General features: G+C 46.5%; 1 protein-coding gene across 1 annotated transcript in view; it reads left to right on the top strand.

Moving 5' to 3' along the window:
* LOC121283835 (autophagy-related protein 16-1-like) overlaps positions 1 to 21,123 on the top strand; it is a 96,620-nt gene that overhangs the window by 8,572 nt on the left and 66,925 nt on the right. Inside the window, exons 2-5 of the mRNA XM_041198613.1 lie at positions 2,416 to 2,494; positions 3,124 to 3,208; positions 13,391 to 13,464; positions 19,601 to 19,852. Of these exons, the coding sequence (XP_041054547.1) occupies positions 2,416 to 2,494; positions 3,124 to 3,208; positions 13,391 to 13,464; positions 19,601 to 19,852 (490 nt within the window). The remainder of the gene's footprint in view (positions 1 to 2,415; positions 2,495 to 3,123; positions 3,209 to 13,390; positions 13,465 to 19,600; positions 19,853 to 21,123) is intronic.

Below are 21,123 nucleotides of genomic sequence, written 5' to 3' on the forward strand. Positions count from 1 at the left end.
TTTGATATTCTTGTGTTTGTCCTGATGAGTGCTAGACAAAAAGTTTCAGCAACATGTCTCTCTTTTCAATGATATTCAAGTTCTGTACAACCAGGCGAGTGTTTGTGCCACAGTAAGTTCCAGACAATGATCATCTCCAGTAAGACAGGGCCCAAGCATGACTTGCAAGGTAATCTCCCACAATCAACATCTTGAGGTCACCATTGGCACAAGGCTTAGTCAGCTGGGCACATCAACATTGTGGCTACAAGAACAGGCCAGATGCTGGCAATGTTGAAATAAGCAGCTCATCCAATGGTCTGTGAAAACCTCTCTGCTGACAGAGCGCCTTAAAGAAAGTTACTGTAAACTTCTGTAGAAACTGGGTGAGACTGCACTGGTGGTTACCAAGATGTTTTGAGTCCCAGCCTTCTTATTTACAAAGCAGATATAGACACTGGAGAGGGAGCAGAGCAAAAAATAAACTATTTACAGGCTTAGTCTCAGAACAGGGAGGTTATAACTATCAGGAAAGATCAAACCTTTTCTTTAGAAAAGGAAATGCTGAAGGAGGATCTGATAGATAACTTCAAGATTATGAAAGGGTTTTTTAGAGTAGGGATAGAGATGACAGGAGGTTTATAGGGTAGGGATAGAGATGACAGGAGGTTTATAGGGTAGGGATAGAGATGGCAGGAGTTTTATAGGGTAGGGATAGAGATGACAGGAGGTTTATAGAGTAGGGATAGAGATGACAGGAGGTTTATAGGGTAGGGATAGAGATGACAAGAGGTTTATAGGGTAGGGATAGAGATGACAAGAGCTTTATAGGGTAGGGATAGAGATGACAGGAGGTTTATAGGGTAGGGATAGAGATGACAGGAGGTTTATAGAGTAGGGATAGAGATGACAGGAGGTTTATAGAGTAGGGATAGAGATGACAGGAGGTTTATAGGGTAGGGATAGAGATGACAAGAGGTTTATAGGGTAGGGATAGAGATGACAAGAGCTTTATAGGGTAGGGATAGAGATGACAGGAGGTTTATAGGGTAGGGATAGAGATGACAGGAGGTTTATAGGGTAGGGATAGAGATGACAGGAGGTTTATAGGGTAGGGATAGAGATGACAGGGGGTTTATAGGGTAGGGATAGAGATGACAAGAGGTTTATAGGGTAGGGATAGAGATGACAGGAGGTTTATAGGGTAGGGATAGAGATGACAGGAGGTTTATAGGGTAGGGATAGAGATGACAAGAGGTTTATAGGGTAGGGATAGAGATGACAGGAGGTTTATAGGGTAGGGATAGAGGTGACAAGAGGTTTATAGGGTAGGGATAGAGATGACAGGAGGTTTATAGAGTAGGGATAGAGATGACAGGAGGTTTATAGGGTAGGGATAGAGATGACAGGAGGTTTATAGGGTAGGGATAGAGGTGACAAGAAGTTTATAGGGTAGGGATAGAGATGACAGGAGGTTTATAGGGTAGGGATAGAGATGACAGGAGGTTTATAGGGTAGTGATAGAGATGACAGGAGGTTTATAGGTTAGGGATAGAGACGACAGGAGGTTTCTCTGGTCCCACCTCCTTCGGGAGTCGTTGCAGTGGGATGGATAATTTGACGGACCAGCAAATGTTCTGTTGACTTCAGGCGGGAACTCTTGGTACCGCGGTGGGCGGGCCTGGAAAATCCTGTCCGATGTTGTTGGGGGGGAGATCAAAACCAGGGCTGTCAATGTCAGGTGGTCACCAATAAATCCAATCGGGAATTTGGGAGAGACTTCTTTGCCCAGATGCTGGGTGAGAATGTGAACTCGCTTCCGCAGGGAGTGGTTGAGGTGAATATTGCAGATGCATTTAAGGGGGAAGCTGGATGAACACATGGGGAAGTAAAGATTGGAAGGATGGGTTACTGGGATTAGATGACGAGTGGGGGGGGAGGGAGGACATTTGTGTGGGAAAATAAACTCCAGCATGGACTAGTTGGACCGAGTGGCCTGTTTCTGTGCTGTGAATACTTTTGTAAAGTAATTTTCTTCCTTTTTGAGACTGGACTGCAAACCGCTACTGGAAAAATGGGGAAAGAAATAACTTTCTATTCCATGATTCACGACCTCAAATTGTCCCGAAGCACTTTAACAGGCAAAGGATTACTTTTGCAGTGTAGTCACTGTAACAATGTCAGGAACATGGCAGCCAATTAGCTCACAGTAAGGCCCCACCAACATCAATGTCATGAGCAGCAGATACTGTCACCTCTTTTCACTATATTGGTTGAGGGATAAATATCAGCCAGGGGTACGGGGGAGAACTCCCCCCGTCGTCTTCGAAGTGTCGGTCGTGGGATCGTTTGCATCCACCAGCGAGGGCAAGTGCAGCTTTTAGTATAACTCCTGTACTTCCAAACTGATATTGTTGGGTTTCTTTTCACTAACAGACAACCAGCTCCTCACGAAATCTGACATTGTTCAACTCTGGAGAGACAAGTGCGACCCCCACTTGCCCTCAGCTCCCAGGTAACATAGAGGTTCTCTTCCTAACTAAGGTGTATTCTAAATAAAGGCTGGCCTTGGAATCCACTATGGCCTCTGTGACAATGCTAGCACCACACCAGCTTACCCACTCATCTTCCAATTTGGAATGCCAATTGGCTTTGGGTTCTGAAAGATTTATAAGAACCGTAGGAACCGGATGAGTCCGCTCAGCCCCTTGCGCCTGTTCACTGTATCACAGCATCTTTACAGTGCAGATGGAGGCCATTTGGCGCATCAGCAACTTAACTGGGAACACCCACCTTGGCTTTGTAACCCTTATTTGAGGCTAACACCCTTTTAAGAAGGATAGCAAAGCCCTGGAGAGGGTGTGGAGGAGATTTCCTAGAACGGTACCAGGGATTAGGGTCTTCAGTTAATGTGGAGCAATTGGATTGTTATTTGCGGAACAGGGAAGGTTAAGAATTTTGCGGGGAGGTTGGGGATTTAATAGGGGCGTTAAAAATCTAGGGAGCCGGGCAGTAAACAGAGTTGCAGAGCAGGTTGCTGAGATAAAGATTGATAAGGAGACTGTATGAATTCAACCTCCCTTTCCAGACCGTGGTGTCAGTGGTGGTTTCATGGAACTTTTTTTTTGGTTGTTTATTTTTCAGTCTATCTCCTGAACCGGTGAATGTGACAAAATTACAGATCAGGCACCAAGAGAAACTGAACAAACTCCATCAGGCAAATGGTGAAGTGAGTCTCTAACACAGCACGTTCTCCATCATTCCCTCACTCTATCCCGCTCCTTCATATTCCCTCACTTGGGCTCTCTCTTGAATTCCCTTGCTCGCTCGCTGTCCGCCCGCCGTTCCTTTGCTCTTTCCTCCCTCTCATGTGCACTGGTTATTCCACCCCCAACACCGCCCCCCCCCCCCCCCACCCCCCACGCCATGCTCGCTCTCTTCTCCCATGGTCTTTTTGGTTTATAATTGAATATTTTATATTATTTGCACGTACCTGAAAACATATTCATTACGTCTACCTGATCAAATTCCTTCACAGGTCACCCTCCAGCCTTTTCTTTCTGGAGAAAAGAGCCCCTGTTCCCTCTGATATCCCATTTTCTTCTTCCCTCTATTCTTTCATGGGATGTGGGCGTCGCTGGCAAGGCCAGCGTTTGTTGCCCATTCCTAGGGTGTCTTGCTGGGCCATTTCAGAGGGCAGTTAAGAGTCAACCACGTTGCTGTGGGTCTGGAGTCACACGTAGGCCAGACCAGGTAAGGATGGCAGATTTCCTTCCCTAAAGGGCATTTTACAACAATCAGGAAATTCCATCATCCACCGTAGTGGGATTTGAACCCGGTTCCCCAGAGCATTACCCTGGGTCTCTGGATTAGTAGTCCAGTGACAACATTACCATTACACAGGCTCATTAGTCTGTGGAATTCTCTTCCCCAGAAGGCAGTGGAGGCTGGGTCTTTCAATTTATTCGAGGCTGAGTTAGACAAGGGAGGCAAGGGTTATTGGGGGTGGGGGGGGGGTTTGCAGACAGGAAAATGGAGCTGAGACCACAACCAGATCAGCCACGATCTTATTGAACTGTGGCGCAGACTTGCGGGAGGGGGTGGAGTGGTGCAGGGAGAGCCGAATGGCCTACTCCTGCTCCTAATTCCTTTGTTTCGATGAATTTATACTCTGCCAGCTGCTACAGTGGGGCATGAACCTGTGTCGCCAGAGCATTAGCCTCGGGATCACTAGTCCAGTGACATCACCAATATGCCAGCATCATCTACCTCTTTAAAAAAAAAGTGAATCCGAGTGATTTCTCCCTCGCGAGTTCTAAGAATGCTTGTGGGAGACCTTCCACAGCACAGGAAACAATGGCTTTTTCTTATTGAGCAACAAGATCTACCTCAGTCCCACTTCTGTTTTCTGAGCATTAATGAGGCAGTCGCCATGGTTTCAAGGCCGGTTTCATGCTTGTACTTCCTTAAGTACAATATCTGAGTTCTCCTTTGATAGCCCATTCAGTTCCTCCCTGTCCTACCAACTCTCACCCTCGCCGGAATACAGTTTCACAGCTGCCAGTTAGAACATCCAGCACAGAAGGAGGCTGTTTGGCCCATCATATTTGGGCTAATCTTTGGAAGAGCAGTCATGTTTAGATCCTCCCCTTGTCTGTAACCCTGTAAATTCTTTATCTGTGAGGATCTGTATAAAATTATTCAAACAATCAGTTTCCATCAACTTTTCAGGTCAATTGTTCCAGATCCCAACTTGCCAACCAGTCAGCATCCTTTTCTCCTGTAGTATAAATTGTTGTGATCATTTGAAATTTGGCATTCTTGCATTTGTCCTGATGAGTGTAAGATGTAAATCTTCGACAACTTGTCTCTCTTTCCAGCACTCCTCCTGTGTTCACCCCTGGGAAAAAAACTATCCTTCAATTTTTTTCAACTCCATTTTCAGAATCCCAACTAATGTAGCTTCTGGGTTATCCTGGAATGCAAAGATAACCCCCAGACTCTTTTCTCTATTGGAAAGTGTCTTTTTGAACTACCTTGCCCCACCACCAGAGGCTGGGTAGTCTGTGGAGAGTAACTCACCTCCTGACTCCCCAAAGCCTGTCCAGCATCTACAAGGCACAAGTCAGCTCTCCATTTGCCTGCATGAGTGCAGCTCCAACACTCATGAAGTTCAAAACCGTTGATAACAAAGTAGCCCGCTTGATTGGCATCGCATCCATAAATGCTCACTCCCTCTACCACTGATGCACAATGGTAGTGGTGTGCACCATCGACAAGATGCACTGCAGAAACTCACCAAGGCTCCTAGACAGCACCTTCCAAACCCATGACTGCTACTGTCCAGAAGGACAAGGGCAGCAGACACATGGGAACACCACCGCCTGGAAGTTCCCCTCCAAGCCACTCACCATCCTGACTTGGAAATATATTACCGTTCCTTCACTGTCGCTGGGTCAAAATCCTGGAACTCCCTCCCGAACAGCACTGTGGGTGTACCTACACCACATGGACTGCAGCAGTTCAAGAAGTCAGCTCACCACCACCTTCTCAAGGGCAATTAGGGATGGGGAATAAATGGTGTCCTAGCCAGTGACATCCACAGCCTGTGAATGAATAAAAAATACTCACACCAAAATTCCTTTCTCCTCTCACCCTTGTGCTCGCTAACCTAGACTGGCTCCCAGTCAAGCAACCTCTTGATTTTAAAATTCTCATCCTTGTTTTGAAATCCCTCCATCGCCCCCTCCCTTTCTCTGTAAGCTCCTCCAGCCCTCACAATCCTTAGATTGTGCACTCATCTAATTCCGGCCTCTTGAGCGTCCCTGATTTTAATCACTGCACCGTTGGTGGCTGTGCCTTCAGCTGCCTGGGTCCCAAGCTCTGGAATTCCCTCCCTAAACCTCTCCGCCTCTCTATCTCACGTTCCTCCTTTAAGACACTCCTTAAACCTCGTTTGGCCACCTGACCTAACATCTGCCTATCAGGGCTTGGTCTCATATTATGTTTGATAATAGCTCCTGTGACGTTTCATTACTTTGGAAGGTGCTATATAAATGTAAGTTGTTGTTGTTGTTTTATCACTAACATATCAGGATCTGCATGAAAGTGCGGCCAAACATTTTTAACTTATTTGTACAGAAAGAAAGACTTTAAATACCTCAGCAAGATGTTCCTTTGGCCTCCTGTTCCCATGGCCTATGTCTGACAATAATTTGATTGAGTAGACTGGGCCCCTATTCCCTGGAGTGTTAGATTTTGGATTCGGAGGCCACAGATGCCTAAAAAGGCAGTCGACTGGTCATAATGAATTTTAAAGATGGTTTATTAAGAAACAACAGTTTAGATGTGAGGCAGTAACTAATTAGACAGAAAAGGTATGCGAGCCATGACTGTTGAGTGGCTTACTGATTCCAGACAGCGGGCCGATGGTTGCCATAGAGTGTGTTGATCTCATCTTCCTCCTTCTCCTCCCTCCTCATCCATTTTGGGGAGGGCAACTGCCGGCGAGCACTGCAACCTCACCACCACCACAGCCCCCTACACCAGCAATATATGTACCCCTTTTTTTTGGGGGGGCCGGTAGTTTAGTCCAGTGTCAATCATCTATCCAAATCTTTCTGACCAATGGATGTAGGACAAGTAACCCAAACTGCCGTGGTGGTCACCTCCTTCCCTGTCCGACGCCCGGCTCGAGGTCAGCTTTTTCGTTTACGTCTTGCTGAGGGTCACTTCCTAGGAATTTCTAAGCAATTGCGTAGAGAAGGAGGCGCACAAGACGCCACCCTACCAGCTTAGGAGTATCAACATGGCAGCCTGAACTAAGACTGTTTAGAGGTCAAAGTGTTTAGAAGTCCTCTTTCCAGAGAGAGGATCAATGCTGTTTATAAAATCCTATAAAGGTTCTATATCGTGCAGAAACTACCCATTTATTCAAGACCCCAATTTCTTACAGGAGTTTGGAAGAACGAGAGGCAATCTTACTGAAACCTGTAACATTCTGAAGGGGTTTGATAGGATGGACACACAGATTGTTTCCACTGGTCGGGGAATCTAAAACACAGGGGCACTGCCTCAGGATGAGGGGGCCGATCATTTAGGACTGAGATGAGGAGAAATTTCTTCACTCAAGGGGTTGTGAATCTTTGGAATTCTCCACCCCAGAGACTTGTAGATGCTCCATCATTGAATATATTCAAGACAGATGGATAGATTTTTGGATACTCAGGGAATGGAGGGATATAGTGATAATCTTTTAAATAAAATTGCTTCTAATCAGCACTTGAGTGCTAAACCTGCAGGTGTCTGTTTAGTAACTCTTTTGAATACAAACACGTTTCCATCTGTTCCTATTCAGATGAAGTTACATTGTTTCATAGTTTGCCATTGTGAGATTTGAACTCTTGATCTTGGGGTTACAAACCCAGTACCATAACCACTTGGCTATTCAGGCCAAGCCCGGGGATATAGTGATACTCTTTTTGAGTAAACCTGTTTCCATCTGTTTCAGATGAAGTTACATTGTTTCATAGTTTGCCATTGTGAGATTTGAACTCTTGATCTTGGGGTTACAAACCCAGTACCATAACCACTTGGCTATTCAGGCCAAGCCTTTTTTAAGCTCTACCATATGCTGCTACAAGAACAGGTTCAAGCTGTAACTCTTTCGAGTACAAACCCGTTTCCATCTGTTTCAGATGAAGTTACATTGTTTCATAGTTTGCCATCATGAGATTTGAACTCTTGATACTCTTTTTGAGTAAACCTGTTTCCATCTGTTTCAGATGAAGTTACATTGTTTCATAGTTTGCCATTATGAGATTTGAACTCTTGATCTGGGGGTTACAAACCCAGTACCATAACCACTTGGCTATTTAGGCCAAGCTTGAGATTTGAACTTTTGAGCTTGGGGTTACAAACCCAGTACCATAACCACTTGGCTATTTAGGCCAAGCCCGGGGATATAGTGATGGTGCAGGAAGTGTAGCTGCTGTTAATGGTATAAATTAAGGCCAAGTATGTACAGATGGGGGGCACTAATTGGATAATTACTTGTGGTCATAATGGCTCAGTTGGGAGAGTGTTAGTCTGAAAAATCTAATGGTCCTTGGTTCAATTCTGGGGTGTCATTCTGCGGAACTTGTTTTCTTCCAAAATGTAATTTTTACCCCTTTAAGGGGTTGGTCATGAGCACAAGGTGCCCACTGGCAGGCTTGAAGCCTTCTTTGACAGGGGCGTCATCAGCCATGGGACTTATATTTTAATTTGACACACTCCTGTTGAGATGTTTTATTTTAGTAACAGTACCCCATTTAGGGCATTGTTCATTTAGTTAATCTGCTTATTGGCACTTTCAAGAAAGAGTATAAAAGACACGTATTGACACTGGCGATTGATTATAGAGTTAGGAGCTGTACATTTGAAATGTCTCACTGTGACACCTATGATCCCAGCTGAGGTTATCCCTGGACAAGTCAGATCCCAGGGTGGAACCCCGCTTGATAGATCCTAACCTTCATTTTTTGTTTAGAAATGTGGAGGGCGGCTACTGAACAGAGTCACAGGAGTCAGCTGATGAATTCTTTAACTTAACAATAAAATATTTATTAAACGAGAAAATAAAACATTTATTAAACGAGAAAATATCAGCTATATTACACTACTCCATCACCCCAACTATACCTTTGCAGAGATATACAAATTCGTAAGACAACACAAGTTACAAAATTTATCTTATACTCTAATGTTCACAGTGAGTGTACAGTCCATGTAAACTACTAGGTGACCTGTGGTCAGACATACCACCTTCCAAAACCAATTTGTTATGGATTTTTCTTCAACACCCCAGAGGGCACAGCCTCAGAGTAAAGGGAAGACCTTTTAGAACAGAGATCAGGAGAAACTTCTTTAGCCAGAGAGTGGTGAATCCATGGAATTCATTGCCACAGAAGGCTGTGGAGGCCAGGTCATCGAGTGTATTTAAGACCGAGATAGATAGGTTCTTGATTGGTAAGGGGATCAAAGGTTACGGGGAGAAGGCGGGAGAATGGGGTTGAGAAACTTATCAGCCATGATTGAATGGCAGAGCAGGCTCGATGGGCCGAATGGCCTAATTTCTGCTCCTCTGTCTTTTGGTCTTATGCTAGTCACATCGTAAGACAACTAATCTCACTGAAACTCTGTCCTTCTCACGAGGGCTTCGAATCTCCACACTTGAAGAGCTTGCCTTGGAATTCTCTCCCTGATGACGCTTTTACTCAGACATCTCTGACAAGGATCCTCCTCCAGGGTTTCGAGCTCTGATGTTCCTTCCTTTGGATCACTTCGTGCATTCATGCCTCAACTTTCACATGCACTCTCTCAGATTTCAGCCATGCCAACACAACATCACTTGTTTTCTTCTCAAATGCAAGTTTTACCCCTTTAAGGGGTTGATCCATGTGATTATTTGATTGCTGAAAGAAATATAAAGAGACACTTCGAGTGCAAGGTGCCCACTGGCAGGCTTGAAGCCTTCTTTGACAATGGGCATCACAGGACATCATCGGCCATGGGAATGATATTTTAATTTGACACATTTCTGTTGAAATGTTTTATTTTAGTAACAGTACCCCACTTAGGGGGTTGTTCATTTCATTAATCTGTTTATTGGCACTTTCACAAAAAAGTATAAAAGACGCGTATTGACACTGGCGATTGATTATAGAGTTAGGAGCTCCAGTAGTAAGGAGTCACCAACCTTCAACTGCCTCCTCAGATCTTCTGGCTCTTCCCAAGCCCACTTTGCTTTAATTCTGCTCCCTGAAGCCATGTCTCTTTAATTCGGAGTCTTTTCCTCTACTCCTTACTTTTAACTTCACTTAACAGGACCTTTTTCAAATTCCTGTTCTTTCCCTTTGACTTGATTGATTTCTTGGGACCTCTTTCTGTCCCACTGCCTGGTTTGGAACCTCCTTCTTTGTTTTGGAACCTGCTCCCAGTCTCCCTCCCACCATGTCCCTCTGGGCACCTTCTTCAAAATGGAGATATAGAAAACCAACCAATGAAATGAACAACCCCCTAAGTGGGGTACTGTTACTAAAATAAAACATTTCAACAGAAATGTGTCAAATTAAAATATCATTCCCATGGCCGATGATGTCCTGTGATGCCCATTGTCAAAGAAGGCTTCAAGCCTGCCAGTGGGCACCTTGCACTCGAAGTGTCTCTTTATATTTCTTTCAGCAATCAAATAATCACATGGATCAACCCCTTAAAGGGGTAAAACTTGCATTTGAGAAGAAAACAAGTGATGTTGTGTTGGCATGGCTGAAATCTGAGAGAGTGCATGTGAAAGTTGAGGCATGAATGCACGAAGTGATCCAAAAACCAAACCAACGATCTCGTTTTTGCGTTGTTTCACTTTTGAGTCTTGTCTCCCTTCTGCACAGGCAGGCAGGCAGGAGCATTTCCACGTGCGCAGGGCTGTTTACTGGCTTGAAGACGTGAACATGCATAAATTACACATGTGTGGCCATTCCAGGTTCGGTCCATGTGCAGAGACCACTCTGTAGTTCCCAAACTCCAAGGTCCAATCTCCATTTTAAAAGGTAACTTTTTCTTCTTTAGGGTTTGTAACAGTGACGAAATCTAAACCTGAGTAACGATCGATTCCTGGTCCCCTCCATTAACTGGCTATAAAGATTTTAACAGTTGAGGCTGGAGATCAGCCATTAATTGTTCTAATATGGTTCCAGTTATGGAGTCTCGATGATGAGATCTTGAGACTTGTATACTTAAACATAAACCCTTTATTGTTAATGTTTAACTATTTACAGATCCCAGGCTACTGTCACGCATGGTGCTGTTACCTCCATGCAGGCTGGTTCCAGAGTGTTCTCTCTAGACTGTTCTCTCAGTCTATTACCATGTGACTCTACACATCATACCATGGGGTGGTGCTAGTCTCCATTCCCACATTAACCCTTGCTCTGCCGAGCATTTTCACATCACAATGGAATGCAGGCACAAACAGCATCATGGAACATCCCCTTTTCTTCTCCAAGGAAATCTTTCCTTTCCGGCACAGTATAACTATTTGTAATACAATCTTTACCTGCTATCCCTGCTCCCCATCTCAAGTATCGGACTTTATAAGTCCGGACGGTCTTGAGAAGTCCGGACGGTTTTGAGGCTTGATAGTTCTTCCACATTTCAGTCTGTCAAGCTTGGAGGAATGGTCACAGTACTCTGTTTCTGGCACTTGGCTATCTCCATTTGATTCACTTTTTCCGCTCCTTTGAGCGGCGTTCCTCTTTATTAACAACTTCTCTGCTTTTTTCGGGCACTGTGGGTTTGTCCCATTCCTTCCACAGGGAGCGTGCACTCTGTTCATTCCTAGAGTGGGCTCGAATTTTATTTTTCCGTGGTGTCTGCTGTGTACTTACTGGACGTAGACCTTTCACAAATGGAACCTTCATTTCCACTTGTTTCACAATCTCAGCCAGACGCTTGTTGGCTGTTTTACTTTCAAATCCATTTGCAAGCTTCTGAACTCTCACATTTAGCTCAGCTTTTCTTCTAGTGCCTTGCACATCAGTGTCAGATTTACATTTTCCCCCCCACCCCCCACCGATCTAATTTCTGTCTCTTTCCCTGCCTGTAACAGAACCTTGTCCTTCATTTTGATTTCACTGTTGGCCAGACCTGTCTCCAGTGAAGTCTTTAACCTGCTTCAGTTCTGTAATTGTGCTTGTCATGGCTTCATTATCCACTCGCAGTTTGGAAAGTCTGACGGCTTTTTGCAGTGCCTCCTCTTGTCCATTCAACTGCTTCTTCGGCTCTTTAGTTTCTTCCTTGTAGCTTTTGGCTTCCCCTTGGAATATTGAACATTGCTGAATCTTCTCTGCCAACTGGTTCTTCAGTTTTTTTCAGAATGGCATTACATTCATTTTCCTTCTCCTCCTAATTTTCCAGAAGAATAAACTTTGTGCTGAAGGATTCTTGTAGGTTCTCCAACAAGTTTTCTTTTCTTTATGAAGCTCGCTTGCTTCATCTTGAGCTTTCCGAAAATTCAGCATAGTCTCCTTGGAGTTTCTTCTGCTGTACTTCCATTCTGCGATTTAAGACAGTCTTCATTTCTTCATGTTGCTGAATGCTTCCGCATTCCTTTTGCATTTGATCTTGAAGGGCAATCAACTGTTCTTTCAGATTTCAGCATTTTGCTCGGTGTAAGAAGACCAGGACCTGACTGAAAAGGGATTCCTTTCTCTTAAGCTCTGCAGGATTTTATCTTTCTTTCTTTCTTACCCTGCTCTGCAGGTTTCCCTATTTATCTCTTCCAGCCTTTTAAACTGTTTTTTTACTGCAGCCACCTTCCAGCTGCCCTTTGGATGCTGAGCCCTTGGGACCGCCTCCTGTTCTAAAATGTAAGTACAGCTACTTTTTTTTGTATTTTTGCTCACCATCTCATGAACTGTGCCACTCAGGTTCTTTCAGTTTTCCGAAATGAACTTCCACTCATTCTGGGGGATTCCTCACTTCCAAGTCTGTAGTGAAGATTCTTCAACTATTTCTTCAAGTTTTCTTCTTAGGTGCACATCCCTCTAGTTTGGCTTCAGTTGCTTTTAGCGTTTCATATCCTGGGATGCTGTTCTGGGTTCATGTATTTAGCTGCCACCTTTCATATTACCGCGGATCATCATGTTGGATGATGGTACAATCTCTCATGTGATATCTTTTAGAAGAGGCCACCGCTGCCAACCTTGTTGCACTATGCTGATAGCGCTGATATCCCACCATTGCCAACCATGCTGTATTAGCTTCCAGCTGCGGTGTCTCAACGATGGGATCCTGAGACTTGTAAACTGAAACATGAACCCTTTATCGTTAATGTTTAACTATTTACACATCCCAGGTTACTGTTGTGTATGGCGCTGTTACCTCCATGTATGGTGCTGTTACCTCCATGCAGGCTGGTTCTAGAGTATTCTCGTTAGACTGTTCTCTCAGTCTATTACCATGTAACTCCATACATCATACCGTGGATGGTGCTATTCTCCAGTCCCTTATTAACCCTTGCTCTGCCGAGCATCTTTACATTACAATGGCACGCAGGCACATAAAACATAATACACTGGGCAGTGCTGGGAACCGTAGTTCCTAAACTCTGAGGCCCAACCTCCATTTTAAAAGGTAATTATTTTTCCTTTTTTTTCTTCTTTCGGGTTTGTGATAGTGACCAAATCTAAAATTGAGTGAAGATTGACTTCTGGTCCTCTCCTTTAGCTGGCTATAAGAAGTTTAGCAGTTGAGGTTGGAGAACAGCCATGATCTTATTGAATGGTGGAGCAGACTCGAGGGGCCGAATGGCCTACTCCTGTTCCTAATTATTTTCTTATATGTTATTCTTCATTATTTTTTTCCCACACAGCTCGCGCAGGAGGTGTTCGAGCTGAGCAAACACCGCAAACGCAAAGAGGTGGAACTGCAGGCAACCCAAAGCAGGTGAGACAAGTCGCTGGGGGTTCATCGTTTTGTGGGAACCAAGGTGGCGAACACATGTGACAACTCTGCAAATGATGCTGCAGTGACAGAGGTGACGCTGGGGGCAAGAAACACACAAAGAAGAAGATAATGTCACAGGTTCAGTTCCCACTCCAGAGACTTGCTCACACAATCGAGGTTCCAGTTCCAGAGCAGTGCTGAGGGAGTGCTGCACTGTCACAGGGGCAGCCTTTTGAATGAGCTGCTAAGCTAAGGCGCCACCTTTCCTCTTGGCTGGATGCAAAAGATCCTGTGGCCAATGTTTTGAAGAAGAGCAGGCGAGTTCACCACGGAGGCCGGGCCAATAATTATCCCTCAATCAACATCAGACATGATCACATGGCTGTTTGTTGGGGTTTGTGTGTAAATTGGCAAATACATTTCCTACATTACAGCAACAGCACTTAAGAGAAAACACACTCCACGAATTGTGACGCACTTTCCAATGTCCAGAGGCTGTGAAAAGTGGTATAAGTGGTATATAAATGTAAGTTCTTTCTCTCTTTTTCTCTCTCTCTCGCTCTCCCCTCCCCTCGTCTCTCTTTCTCTCTCTCTCTCCCCCTCCCCTCATCTCTCCCCCTCCCCCGATCTCTCCCCCTCCCCCGTGTCTGTCTCTCTCTCTCTCTCCTCCTCCCCCGTCTCTCTCTCTCCCCTTCCCCGTCTCTCTCTCCCCTTCCCCGTCTCTCTCTCTCTCTCTCTCTCCCCCTCCCCTCATCTCTCCCCCTCCCCCGATCTCTCCCCCTCCCCCGTGTCTATCTCTCTCTCTCTCTCCCCCTCCCCTCGTGTCTTTCTCTCTCTCTCTCTCTCTCTCCCCTCGTCTCTCTCTCTCTCTCTCTCTCTCCCCTCCCCTCATCTCTCTCCCTCTCTCTCCCCCTCCCCTCGTCTCTCTCTCTCTCTCCCCCTCCCCTCATCTCTCCCCCTCCCCCCATCTCTCCCCCTCCCCCGTGTCTGTCTCTCTCTCTCTCTCTCCTCCTCCCCCATGTCTCTCTCTCCCCTTCCCCGTCTCTCTCTCCCCTTCCCCGTCTCTCTCTCTCTCTCTCTCTCCCCCTCCCCTCGTGTCTTTCTATCTCTCTCCCCTCGTCTCTCTCTCTCTCCCCCCTCCCCTCGTGTCTTTCTCTCTCTCTTCCCCTCCCCCCGTCTCTCCCCCTCCCCTCGTCTCTCCTCTTCACCTCATGGACACAGGGGGTAGTGAAGAGCAATGGAACCTGGGCCTTGGTTTGCACACCTGGGCTGGGAGGGCAGAGTTGGGACATTTTCTGGCTCTGGGAACCTGAACTGGGAACAAGGGGCCCTGGAGTTGGAATTATTTGTTCGGAGGTGGGGAAGTGGGGGCATGGGATGAAATTGGAGTCGGGCACACTGCCCCCAGAATGAATGTAGGGGCTGCCGGGTACGGCGGTAAGCTGGCTAGAAGGTTTGTCTCTCTGCACCGGCTCTCCTGCCCTCACCCCTCACTCCCTGCACCCACCACACACTCCCCATGTCCCATCCATGCCCTATGTCCATTCCCAAACCACCCCCCATACCACCAAGCCAACCTATGCCCCTGTACCCATATGAGCATTCATATGAACGTCAGAATTGGGAGCAAGACCGAGCTGGCCGAGTCCTAAAGGACATAGCTGCTAGACTGGGTCTGCGACAGGTGGTGAGGGAACCAACAAGAGGGAAAAACATACTTGACCTCACTCTCACCAACCTGCCTGCCATAGATGCATCTGTCCATGACAGTATCGGTAGGAGTGACCATCGCACAGTCCTTGTGGAGATGAAGTCCCACCTTCACATTGAGGATACCCTCCATTGTGTTGTGTGGCACTACCACTGCGCTGAATGGGATAGATTTCGAACAGATCTAGCAACTCAAGACTGGGCATCCATGAGGTGCTGTGGGCCATCAGCAGCAGCAGAATTGTACTCGAACACAATCTGTAACCTCATGGCCCGGTATAACCCCCACTCTACCATTACCATCAAGCCAGGGGATCAACCCTGGTTCAATGAAGAGTGCAGGAGGGCATGCCAGGAGCAGCACCAGGCACACCGAAAAATGAGGTGTCAACCTGGTGAAGCTATAACACAGGACTACTTGTGTGCCAAACAGCATAAGCAGCAAGTGATAGAGCTAAGCGATCCCACAACCAGCGGATCAGATCTAAGCTCTGCAGTCCTGTCACATCCAGTCGTGAATGGTGGTGGACAATTAAACAAATCACTGGAGGAGGAGGCTCCACAAATATCCCCATCCTCAATGATGGAGGAGCCCAGCACATCAGTGCAACAGATAAGGCTGAAGCATTTGCTACAATCTTCAGCAAGAAGTGCCAAGTGGATGATCCATCTCAGCCTCCTCCGGAGGTCCCCAGTATTGCAGATGCCAGTCTTCAGTCAACTTAATTCACTCCACATGATACCAAGAAACAGCTGAACGTATTGAACACTGCAAAGACTATTGGCCCTGGCAACATCCATGTAATAGTGCTGAAGGCTTGTGCTCCAGAACTAGCTTTGCCTTTAAGCCAAGCTGTTCCAGTACAGCTATAACACTGGCATCTACCCAACAATCTGCAAAATTGCCCACGTATGTCCTGTACACAAAAAGCAGGACAAATCCAACCCGGCCAATTACCGCCCCATCAGTCTACTCTCCATCATCAGTAAAGTTATGGAAGGGGTCATCAACAGCCCTATCTAGCGGCAATTGTTTAGCAATAACCTGCTCAGCTTGGGTTCCGCCAGGGTCACTCAGCTCCTGACCTCATTATAGCCTTGGTTCAAACATGGACAAAAAAGCTGAACTCAAGAGCTGAGGTGAGAGTGACTGCCCTTGACATCAAGGCAGCATTTGACCAAGTGTGGCATCAAGGAGCCCTAGCAAAACTGGAGTCAATGGGATTCAGGGGGAAAACTCTCCGCTGGTTGGAGTCATACCCAGCACAAAGGAAGATGGTTGTGGTTGTTGGAGGTCAGTCATCTCAGCTCCAGGACATCACTGCAAGAGTTCCTCAGGGTAGTGTCCTCGGCCCAACCATCTTCAGCTGCTTCATCAATGACCTTCCTTCCATCATAAGGTCAGAAGTGGGGATGTGCGCTGATGATTGCACAATGTTCAGCACCATTCACAACTCCTCAGATACTGAAGCAGTCCATGTCCAAATGCAGCAAGACCTGGACAATATCCAGGCTTGGGCTGACATGTGACAAGTAACGTTGCTTCCACACAAGTGCCAGGCAATGACCATCTCCCCTTGACATTCAATGGCATTACCATCACTGAAACTCCCACTGTCAACATCCTGGAGGTTACCATTGACTGAACTGGACTAACCATATAAATACTGTGGCTACAAGACCAGGTCAGAGGCTGGAAATTCTGCAGAGAGTGATTCACCTCCTGACTCCCCAAAGCTTGTTCACCATCTACAAGGCACAAGTCAGGAGTGTGATGGAATATTCCCCACTTGCCTGGATGAGTGCAGCTCCCACAACACTCAAGAAGCTGGACACTGACCAGGAAAAATCAGCCCCGCTTGATCGGCACCCCATCCACAAACATTCACTCCCTCCGCCACTGATGCACAGTGGCAGCAGTGTGTACCATCTACAAGATGCACTGCAGGAATTCACCAAAGCTACCTTCTAAACCCATGACCTCTCCCATTTGGAAGGACAAGGGCAGCAGACACATGGGAACACCACCACCTGGAAGTTCCCCCTCCAAGCCACTCACCATCCTGACTTGGAAATATATCGCCGTTCCTTCACTGTCGCTGGGTCAAAATCCTGGAACTGCCTCCCTAACAGCACTGTGGGTGTACCTACACCACATGGACTGCAGAGGTTCAAGAAGGCAGCTCACCACCACCTTCTCAAGGGCAATTAGGGATGGGCAATAAAAGCTGGCCCAGCCAGTGATGCCCACATCCTGTGAATGATTTTAAAAAAAAAAGGCCATTTGGCCCCTTGAGTCAGCTCCACCCCATTCAAGAAGGTCATGTCTGATTTTATTTTGAGTAACCTCAATGCCACATTCCTCCTACCCCTGATAACCTTAGATTCTTGACTAACAGCAGAGTCCACCTATTTCTGCCTTAAAAATATTCAGTGACCCTGCCTCCACTGCTCTCTGGCGGTTCCAAAGTTTCACGACTCTCTGAGAGAGAGAATTTCTCCTCATCTCTGTCTTAAATGGGGGACTCCTTATTTTTAAACTGTGTCCACTGTCTGGTCTCTCCCACATGGGGATACATCCTTTCAGCATCCACCCTGTCAAGTCCCCTCAGGATCTTATATGTTTCAATAAGATCACCTCTTGTTCTCCTTAACTCCATTGGATACCGGCCCTGCCTATCCAACCTCTCCTCGTGAGATAAACCCCCCATCCCAGATACCAGTTGAGTGAACCTTCTCTGAACTGCTTCTAGCGCATTTACATACTTTCTCAAATAAGGAGACCAACATTGTACACAGTACTCCACTTGTGTTCTCACCAACGCCTTTAACAGCTGGAGCAAAACATCCCTACTCTTATGTTTCATTCCCCTTGCAATAAACAAGTGTGATGGAATACTCCCCACTTGCCTGGAAGAGTGCAACTCCAACAACACTCAAGAAGCTTGACACCATCCAGGACAAAGCAGCCCCGCTTGATTGGCACCACATCCACAAACATTCACTCCCTCCACCACCGACACACAGTGGCAGCAGTGTGTACCATCTACAAGATGCACTGTAGGAATTCACCAAGGCTCCTTCGAAACTCATGTCCACTACCATCTAGAAGGACAAGGGCAGTAGACAAATGGGAACACCACCACCTGGAAGTTCCCCTCCAAGCCACTCTATTTGCCTTCCTAATCTTTTGCGGTACTTGCATACCAAGTTTTTGTAAAACATGTACCACGACACTCAGATCCCACTGAATCTCAGATTCTGCACTCTCTCTCCATTTAAATAATATGCTGTTTCTTTATTCTTCTGGCCAAAGTGAACAAGTTCACATTCTCCCACTTTGCACTTATCTTCCCAAATTTTGCCTGCTCACTTGACCTGCCTCTGTCCCTTTGCAGACTCTTTATTGCCCTCTTCTGAACTTACTTTTCTATCTATATTTGTGTCATCAGCAAATTTAGCAACTATACCTTCCGTCCCTTCATCCAAGTCATTGATATAAATTGTAAATAGTTAAAGGTCCAGCACTGATCCCTGTGACATTCCACTGATTACATCTTGCCGACCTGAAAATGACCCATTTTCCTTCCTCTCTGCTTTCTGTTCGCTAACCAATCCTCTACCCATGCTAATATGTTACCCTCTACACCATGGGTTTTAATTTTGCGGAGTAACCTTTGATGTTGCACCTTTTCAAACGCCTCCTGGAAATCTAAGTACCCATAACAAACAAAGTTCTTTATAACACTCCAACTGTTTCTCAAAAATTTAAAGGCAGAGCTTTTAAATGCCTTCACAGCTTGACAACTCCCTTTGACACTTGGTCCTGATGGTCCTCTCGAGAGTTCTAACAAGTTCTCTTCATAGAGTTCTGTCGGTTTCGACAAGTTATTTTGACAGGCCTGTAGACAGTTCCAATGAGCTTAACAGTTATTGAGCTTATGAACCTTTTATGCACATTTATGCCTAGTTTTAACAATTCCAATGGGCACCTGACATATCCCACAGGGCACTTTACCTCTGCTAAAGGTGTCCTGGGATTGGGGTACTTCACCTCTCCCTGATACCCTGGCTATCCAAACGATTCCACCAAGCTCAGACCCACTCTGACTTGGTCCTATCTGCATTCTCTGGGTTTCACATTATGGGGATGCAAAGCTCAGGCAGCCAATGATTTAAACGTCCAGTGGCCTATGTGAACCAAGCTTGTGTGAACCCCAGCCCTTCTCCACGAAAATGGGAAGTGCCATCTTTTCTGGCAGGACTTAGGATTTTTGGCCGCTTCCGCCAATTTTGCCACATTGGAGAGCGTCTCCATTGTGGCAAAATCTTCAGGTCCTGGTGTCCGTTCCAGAGTGAGTCCAGTGTCCTGTGTTCTTCTGTTAGACCTGTGCATTCTCAGTGACACTCTGTGCCTTTTATGTAGGTTGTCTGAGTTGGAAGTGAAGCTGGGTGAGTTGGAGGCAAAGCGAGGGCGTCTGCAGGCACGTATCGATGAGTTGGAGAAGGCCAATCACGGGGTGAAGGAGGAGTATGACACTCTTCAGCAGCTTTACCGTGCTCAGTGGGAGCAGCTACGGAAAAAAGAGGTGGAGGGGTCAGAGCTGATCCAGAACATGATCGATATCAAGGCTCAAGCAGCTGAAGATCTGAATTACTTGAATGAGAAGCTAAAGAGGTAACATGTCATAATCACTCACTGCATGAGTAGAGGCACTTCTGTAAAGGAAGGGTACAGCACAGGGGTTAGATACAGAGTAAAGCTCCCTCTACACTGTCCCCATCAAACACTCTCAGGACAGGTACAGCACGGGGTTAGATACAGAGTAAATCACCCTCTACACCGTCCCCATCAAACACTCCCAGGACAGGTACAGCACGGGGTTAGATACAGAGTAAAGCTCCCTCTACACTGTCCCCATCAAACACTCCCAGGACAGGTACAGCACGGGGTTAGATACAGAGTAAATCTCCCTCTACACTGTCCCCATCAAACACTCCCAGGACAGGTACAGCACGGGGTTAGATACAGAGTAAAGCCCCCTCTACACCGTCCCCATCAAACACTCCCAGGACAGGTACAGCACGGGGTTAGATACAGAGTAAAGCTCCCTCTACACTGTCCCCATCAAACACTCCCAGGACAGACACAGCACGGGGTTAGATACAGAGTAAAACTTCCTCTACACTGTCCCCATCAAACACTCCCAGGACAGGTACAGCACGGGGTTAGATACAGAGTAAAGCTCGCTCTACACCGTGCCCATCAAACACTCCCAGGACAGGTACAGCGTGAGGTTAGATACAGAGTAAAGTTCCCTCTACACTGTCCCCATCAAACACTCCCAGGACAGGTACAGCACGGGGTTAGATACAGAGTAAAGCTTCCTCTACACTGTCCCCATCAAACACTCCCAGGACAGGTACAGCACGGGGTTAGATACAGAGTAAAGCTCTCTCTACACTGTCCCCATCAAACACTCCCAGGACAGGTACAGCACGGGGTTAGATACAGAGTAAAACTTCCTCTACACTGTCCCCATCAAACACTCCCAGGACAGGTACAGCACGGGGTTAGATACAGAGGAAAGCTTCCTCTACACTGTCCCCATCAAACACTCCCAGGACAGGTACAGCACGGGGTTAGATACAGAGTAAAGCTCGCTCTACACTGACCCCATCAAACACTCCCAGGACAGGTACAGCACGGGGTTAGATACAGAGTAAACTCCCTCTACACTGTCCCCATCAAACACTCCCAGGACAGGTACAGCACAGGGATAGATACAGAGTAAAGCTCGCTCTACACCGTCCCCATCAAACACTCCCAGGACAGGTACAGCACGGGGTTAGATACAGAGTAAAACTTCCTCTACACTGTCCCCATCAAACACTCCCAGGACAGGTACAGCACGGGGTTAGATACAGAGTAAAGCTCCCTCTACGCTG

Source organism: Carcharodon carcharias, chromosome 11 (genome assembly GCF_017639515.1).
Source record: "Carcharodon carcharias isolate sCarCar2 chromosome 11, sCarCar2.pri, whole genome shotgun sequence".
Lineage (NCBI taxonomy): Eukaryota > Metazoa > Chordata > Chondrichthyes > Lamniformes > Lamnidae > Carcharodon > Carcharodon carcharias.